Genomic DNA, 7,995 nt, shown 5'->3' with positions numbered 1-7,995 from the left:
TGTTACTTTGTCAGGTTACTCATGTTTGATTTCAAAATGCATTAGTGAAGAAATTTTCAACCTGCTAAGTTACAATAGCTTTGAGGCAAGTAAATCCCCCAGCATGATTTGATTGGAGAACTGCTTTTAAGTTTTAACTTCAATAGATCCTTGAAGGAAAGCCCTAACAGTTAAAATATATTTAATGCATGTGAGATTGAAAGCATCATACGCTCACGAGCAGAAGCAGTTTCTCAGAACCAAGTTGATGCGGACCGCGCTTCATATGATACCAATATTTTCCTTTGAAATCACGGCATCACATCGTGGGTGTTTTGGCCAATTGTCTCCCCCTCACCGGAAAGTAGCCAGTTTTCTTTTTGTATGAAATGGCTCGTCCCATAAAAATGGGCCTGATATGGAACTGATATGAACTACATGGAGCAACACTCTAATTCTCGAACAACAGCAGGTAAAAACACCTTAATGGGCATAGTTTTCTCAACAACAACAATCATGCTTCATACTGCTAGAAGTTGGTAAGATGTGCTTCACGATGGTGGTTAGACAGGTGGTGATGTTCTGGTTCTCGTGGGTGTGTAGCAGTCGTGCTGGTAATTATGGTCTGATTCTCATGGGTATGGTTATGATTCCTTCTACAAGCTGGAACGTTTGGTGTACTGAGGGTGATGAAGTTCTTAGTAGATGTGATCAAGAAGTTTGCTTCTGCTGCTGAGAGAATTCAAGGCCTGCTTTCCAACTCATGAAAGAGTTCCTTACTAAATGCTACAAGCAAAACCTTTAGGTGATTGTTTTCAGGTTGTCTTGGAGCCGGAATTTAGCAATTCAATGGGAAATCCGGCATTCCCCACTTCCAGAACATGACAGGCTCAGTTGGCGACCAACTGAAGCTGGAACCTTTTTGCCAATTCTTAGGTACTGGCATTCAGGCAACCAATATGTGAAGTTGCTACTGGATTTCAGAGATTGTTTGTGTTTTTTCAAATCCCGTCCCATTTAAAATTTGCACATCCAGATATATATAGGCGTTCACTTCCGAAGTTGTTGTATTGGAGTGAGCGCGAAGTTGATGGTGGTGATTTCTTGTTCTTTAGCAAACCCGAGGTTAAGGAAAACGGAAATGCGTACTGGGGATTGAACTCTTCATCTCCAAAAATTTGGAGATCTTAACTGCCAGGTGAACATGAAGTTAATGATCGGAAACGGCCATCATAGTTAGGACAGTCACTTTTGACAGCAGTTAGCAGTACCAAACAGAATCCTGGAATCCAAGGCCAGAGGTATTGAAGATTCAAAATGATTCATTAGGTAAGAAAACGGGAACAAGCCGCCCTCCTATGCACCTGCAAATACTGGATTGGCTGTTTCAGAATAGCTGTATGAGTACAATAAAAACACATGTTTTTTCCTAAAGCCCAATAATCGTATTGTCTCTTGGTGATAAATCAAAGCTTCCATATAGGACTACAAAAATCATCTGAATAAGGCATCAACTGCTAGAAAAGGTCCATCTAGAAACAATAATCTTAATCTCATGAAAACCTTGAATAGATTAGCGCCACAGGATGAACATTACAGCAACTTAAGCCAGAAGAAGGGCATGGAAATTGAAGAGAACGCTAGAAGTTTTATGTTAAATTAATGAAATCCCAGGCTCTTGCAAGGTTATGATCCCGCTGATTTGAATTTCTCAAGCTAGTTGAGAAAACAGACTTTATGATATGCGCAGACCCTTCAACAAGTTTGATTTCATACAGAAAAACTACGACTACAAGAGCATTGCCGTTCAAGAATGATGAGACTTTCATAATTACATGTGGTTGCACAATTGCTTGTTATTTTCACACACAAAGATATTGAAACTGGCATTTCCACAGAACAAACATTATTCCCCTTGAGGCCAAATAAAATACGTGATATACGATCAAGCGCAACTTGATGCTTGCTGGAAGGAGACAGTTCCCTTAGAAGTAAAGCATGGAACGATCTTAAAATCAACTAAAAAAATCCCACAGTATTTGAGAAGCTTTGTACAGCACCAACACAATGTGACATAAAATGAGCTTCATATATAGTTACTGAACCCTCCAACGAGCGAGAGAATGAACGAGTCAGTCACTACTGTACATTGTCAATTCAGTGCCACTATTTCACTTTCAAATGTAATTTCACTTGTTCTACTTGAACAAAATTCAGATGGATTTTCCTTGTTAATCCAATCTCCTGACGGCTATCGTTCTGTCAAACATCTAAGGCGTTCGAGGGCAACTCTGCTATTTGTGTGCAGTAAAAAACCCATATAAAAGCATCCGGTTAACCTGCTTTGCTTAACGTAAACGTTGAGATTGAGCTTAAAAGCTCTTGATTAATCAGATCTCAACAAAATTTGGATTGGTCTAATCAAAACAAAATATCATTCTTTACAGATGCTGCGGTCCAAGGATGGGGAATCGCAGAGTATCATGTATTCATGATTTTATCAGTTCAATCTGCATCAATTCTGCCGCTTCCCGCACCTTCCTCCTTCCCCAGAAGCCACTGACAATTGCATTCCAAGTGCATTCATCAGGAGCGCGTCCATCATCCAACAAATCACTAACAACTCCAGCAGCTTTAAAAACCTCCCCTTTCTTGCACAGGCAATCCACTAGTGCATTGCAGCTTCTTGGTTCAGCAGAAATTCCCAGTGCCCTCATATTCTGATAAACCATAAACGCCCTGTTCGCGTCCTCCTTGTCACAGAGCCCCTGAACAACCATGTTCTGCATACTAGTATGAACCCCACGAGTGACGCGATTGGGAATCACTCCACTAAGGATCATTTCATCAAGAAAATTTGCGGCCTCGCGAAATCTGTGCACATCACAAAGACCAGCGACAACCTTCTTGTACAGTCCTGCATCAGGTTTCCATCCCTGCAACTTCATCCGATCCAGAATTTCCAACGCCTCTTGAATCTTGTTTTCCTGACAAAGACCAGAAACCAATGAACTATAAGTAATCATATTCGGAGCCAAACGCTTGCTAGTCATCTTCCCTAAAAGCTCAAGGCCCTGTAAAGACCGCCCACTTTTGCAGAGACCATCAATCAGCGAGCTGAAAGTAACCACATTGGGCTCGATTCCTCTTGCATTCATCTCATCCAGACGCTTCACAGCATCATCGAATTGGCCGGCTTTGCAGAATCCATGAATGATGCAGCTATAGGTAACAACAGTAGGCTCGATATTTCTCTCGCCCATCTCCTTCATCAGCTCCTCAGCTTCACCCACCTTCCCAGATGAGCACAAGCCATTGATGAGTGTATTGTAAGTATAGCAATCCGGGACACACCCATGATCTCCCATCTTCCTAAAAACCCTCAAAGCCGAGTCTAGCGTATCGGCGCTCTTGCACAACGCTTTGATAAGCACATTGATGGAAACCACGTTCTGAGAAACACCCATTTTGCGCATAAATCTATAGAATCTGTGCGCTAAATTCATTTGGTTTTCGGAGACCAGGGCGTCGAAGACGGAGACGTAGGAGATCGGAGAGGGGGAGCAATTGAACTCGCGCATCTTCTGGAACAGCCTAAGGGCGTCGAGGGGACGGTGGGCTCGAGAGTAGGACTTGAAAAAGGAGACGAAAACGCGTTCCGGACAATCGAGATTCTCGTCTCTCATGCGGTTTAGGAGGTGGAGGGCGGGCTCGAACTGGTTGGCAGCGAGCAATCGGGAGATAATGAGGGAGAAAGTATTGGCATCGTGACGGTAGCCGCTGGAGTACTCGGCGGTGGCCGAGTCGAAGATGAGGACGGCCTTGCGGACGTCTCTCTCCGCCCGAATCAACTTCTGGACATGCTGCGGCGTGATGGTTCTCGGCCATTTCATCTGCGATTCGGCGGTGATACGTCGCCAAAACCAGATAAGAATTCTTGGATGTCTATAGCAAAAGGGGAAGAAACTCGACGACTCTCTCTTTCTCTCACATGCGGAGATGGTCTCTTGCTCTCTGTGAAATCAGATGCACAAGGAAGGAGCATGTCAGGGCAGGAGGAGAAAGCTGCGAAGTGTTTCCCGAGAACGGCTCGAGTTGGGACTCACTAAAACGGCTCTCCCAAATCGATTCGGCAAAGCTCAGGAAAACCTTCTCCGTAGAGCATACGGGTCGAAAACTTTAATCTCTCCCTAGCAAACCGATCCTTTGGAACATGAAGGTAACCAACCATCCATGGACTCAAAGCGACCTGTGGCTCAAAGCTAAAGAATTCAAACGTAAGCCTCTTTATGCAAGTGCAGGCTAGAAAAGTTAGTCGTACCGAAACAATTTTGAAAGCCAGAAACTAGTCACCTACTTGCTATCATTATCTTTTGTTTCCGACAATACCATGTCAAATAAAAACTCAAACAACGGAATAACAAGATTGGAACTTGATTTAGAGACTTGAATTGAACATCTTTAACATTTGCCTCCGAACACTTGTTCCCTATTGTCAAAATTTGAGAGTTGAATTGTAATACCAACAGAATGTTGCATGTAATATTTTGAGTTGCATCACAACCCTAGGTTTCAATAGATTTAACGGTTTATAAGGACGGCATAAGTGTATCAGGTGAACATCCTGTGCTGAAATAATTGCTTGTTTTGAAAAATCGTGTAGGTACTTGCACGTCGTAAAAAATACTAATCTCAATCTCTGCTAAATCATTGCATGTAAATCAGGAATTGAACCTTTCATATCCCAAGACAAAAAAAAAAGCTTGAAAATTTTTCCAGGACATTTGACAGTGTGGTTCTCAATGGAAGACTTAGTATGGTTGGCATTGAATCGATCTTCGCACATATCAGCGGTGGTCCGGTGGACATTTTCCTGCGTTTGTCTCTTGCTCCTAAAATTTTAGATTGCTTATCGATTTCCTATAGTTTCTGTTTGCGACTGCGAGGCTATCATCCAGAATAGGATCTCTGGAGCTAAACAATCTTTCACAGAAAAAGGAAGAAATCGCAGGAGGTGACGCTGGAAATTTCTTTTATCTTTGTTCTGCATTTCATCTCTCAATTTCTGCAAGCAACTGGAGTTTGCAGCGTTTTCTAGTCTTCCAATGAAGGGGCCATTCTTTTTTCTCAGCATCGCCCCATTTCACAAATAAAATAAAGAATGCATCGAAAGGACAATGAAATTCCGTCATCGCCGTACCAGATAAAAGCAGCAAGGCTCATTGGCCGGAGACAGAACACCTTGGTACCATCACATGTCAAACAAGAAGCCGCGTCCTTCATCACAGGTGAACAGGCAGCAAAGAGGAAGCTATGATGGGTGATGAAGTGCAGGCCTCAGATCACACCTTGGCCCAAGGCTGAACCTATCAGTCTGCGACCTTGCACCCGCCTAAGGTTTTCCTTGTTTAAAAAAGCAGGTCCATTAGGTGGCCTGGTTCTTAAATGGTCTTCTGCCTTTTCTGGAAAATGGAGAAAGGAAAAATTGCATTTTATGTGGTAGGCTACAAACAGGTCAGACATGGTATAGGACCTTGCAGTTTGTTGTGACATCATGTTTGGATCCAGTTTGACTCCCAAGGCATTTACCTACTCCCTCTCTGAACTGTCTGCAGACATAACTTTTGAAAAAGAAACCCATGGTTGTCATAAGGACTGTTCACATATTAAAATTTGTCATAAGGACAACCATTGTTGAAAACTTGAAATGCCGAAAGTGCATTAACGAACTGGGATTAAGAAGTAGAAGAGGTAGGTACATAAAAAGTTCTGAAGTAGATAGGCTTGAGGGGTTTTACTGCAAAAGTGAAGTGTAAACTTGAAAAACTTGCTGCATCTGTCACGAGAATTCAGGTTTATATCAACTCATTCCTGCAGGTTAACTGTATACTTTTTTAAAGGAAAGATATTTTCGAAGGGAACTTTCTTATTTGAAATCAATAAAAATCTGATCCCTACCTTGCTCAGCCAACCTCAAGCAACTCCATTTGCATGACGAATGTATTATTTGCATGACGAATGTATTATTCCAAGCTAACACCCACTCAAATTTTGTTACCTGCAAAGGATACAGCAAGCAACCTCTTTAGGCTTATTATTATACATGCTTTGGCTTTTGCAGAAGCCTGCCGACCAAGGGCTTTAAACTCCAACGCATTTCATGCCAGCGAAAGCCCCACCCACCTAACAACTTCGAGCTTGAAAACAACCTGCCCATAACAAGCTGCACATTGTCTGGCCTTTTAATAGGCAGAAAAACTACTAAACCTTATCCTATCCTCTATCTTTGGGTGATGTTTAAAGAATTTTCTACAAATAAATAAGTCTAAACACACTGAATCCAATCCAATTAAATTCAAGAGAAAAAACAGGATTGAATCGGGTCCAGCTAAAGAAGAATGCATGTTCAGATTGCCATTTATCAGAATGGGCAGGGTCCTATAGAGAGATACAAGGGGAAGCGAAGAGTTCTTGACATCCAATACGATGGTCGCTTCACGCGAGCTTTTCAGAAAAAGAATTAGACGTTTTAGACACTAGTAAAATGATTCAGATTCGGATTCAGGTCAAGTAGCTAGATGAAAAATTGAGTCCCATCGAATTGATACAGCCAAAGAACCAAGGCTCCAAACCATCTTCCAGCAGTACTCATGGCTTCTAGACCTACATCAATAGGCAAGGGCCTAACATCTGTCTGCACGGCCGGGCAGGCGGTCGGCAGCGGCTAACTCGAGCATGAAGCCATAAACCCCACAAGAACAAAACCAGAAGCTAACCGACAAGGGAAAACCTCGATTCGAAAAAAAAAAAGAAAAAAAAAAAGACAAATTCAAAGTAAATATCTTCTATGTATGTCTTCTTTATTTTATCGTTTCGATTCACTGGTTATAAATCATAAAATCTTTTCACAAGATTTTGCAAATCAACCTAAAAAGCCGCAAGCAACAAAAACCCAAACACAAAAAAAACCTCATTGCGTAGTTTCTTCACATTTTCAATCCAAATTTCTCAAGAGCACAAGAATAGACGCGGTGACGATTCCTTGTTGGTAATAATACTACAACATATTAGAGATTAGGAGCGAAATGATCGACCGGTACATCAAATTGAAGCCTCAGAATAACCACAAAGAACAAGAAAAACGTCCTCCGTGATGAAACCCTAGAAAGACAGGATGTCTAAACTAATCCCCACCAAAAATAGCCAAGTACCCAACTCTTATCTCGATAGTAATCACAAAACCCAAAAGCAGAAATCAAAATTAGTGCCCAAATCCGCACCTTGTACACGATCCTCACACCAACAAAATCCTTTATAAGTTTCAAATCTCCCAATACAAAGGAAATTGGGTTCTGTCCTACAATCAGTAATAATTCCATAAAGGAAAAACAAAAAAAAAACCATCATCATCCTCGTCGTCTCAAGAAGAAATGAAAAGGAAACAAGATAGAGAAAGAGGGAGGGAGAAATAGAGTGGTAGTAGTAGTAGGAATGGTAGTATCAGTAGTTTGGTGCTGTCTAGACTTCGTCTTCGTGGAGGAGCATGTTGGGGATGCCCTTGGTGACGGGGAAGCGGCGGCCGGTCTCGGGGCAGAGGAGGGCGCCCTCTTCGAGGTGGAGCTCGAGGAGGGCGTGGTGGAACTTGCGGAGGAAGTCGTCGCTGTCAAGCATGGAGGGGTCGGCGCGTTCAGGGAGTTCGGTGACACCCATCTGAGAGGCGGCGTCGTGGAGAGCCTTCCACTCGATCTTGGGGAAGATGTTGCGGAGGAAGTCCGGGTTGAAGGCCACCTCCTTCACGGTACACCTCTCCACCTCCAGCTGCAGAGGGAAGCCGTTCACAACACCCTTGATGTTGCAAGATAGCATGTTGTGCGTCAGTAGCCTCATCCCTCACGCTCTCGTTTCCCTCTCTTCCTCTCCCTTTCGCTCTCTCGCCCCTTACTTCTCTGCTCTCACTGGCCGCCTGCGGAGGCGGGTGTCGACTGCACATATAGATCATACTTGAGACGAGAGCAG

At 42.9% G+C, this 7,995-nt stretch overlaps 2 protein-coding genes across 2 annotated transcripts; both read right to left on the bottom strand.

Moving 5' to 3' along the window:
- Nucleotides 1-1,779: 1,779 nt before the first annotated feature.
- On the bottom strand, nt 1,780-4,181 carry LOC116258392 (pentatricopeptide repeat-containing protein At5g46100). The gene has a single exon (XM_031635523.2). The coding sequence runs from the start codon at nt 3,870-3,872 to the stop codon at nt 2,469-2,471; it is 1,404 nt and encodes a 467-aa protein (XP_031491383.1). The 5' UTR covers nt 3,873-4,181; the 3' UTR covers nt 1,780-2,468.
- Nucleotides 4,182-7,273: 3,092 nt separating this feature from the next.
- Nucleotides 7,274-7,956, bottom strand: LOC116258665 (multifunctional methyltransferase subunit TRM112 homolog B-like). Its single transcript, XM_031635955.2, has one exon. It carries the CDS (start codon nt 7,864-7,866, stop codon nt 7,498-7,500), a length of 369 nt encoding a protein of 122 aa, XP_031491815.1. The 5' UTR covers nt 7,867-7,956; the 3' UTR covers nt 7,274-7,497.
- Nucleotides 7,957-7,995: the final 39 nt, after the last annotated feature.

Source organism: Nymphaea colorata, chromosome 8 (genome assembly GCF_008831285.2).
Source record: "Nymphaea colorata isolate Beijing-Zhang1983 chromosome 8, ASM883128v2, whole genome shotgun sequence".
NCBI lineage: Eukaryota > Viridiplantae > Streptophyta > Magnoliopsida > Nymphaeales > Nymphaeaceae > Nymphaea > Nymphaea colorata.
Note: the sequence above shows the minus strand (reverse complement) of the source record. Positions and strands in the feature narration are given on the sequence as shown.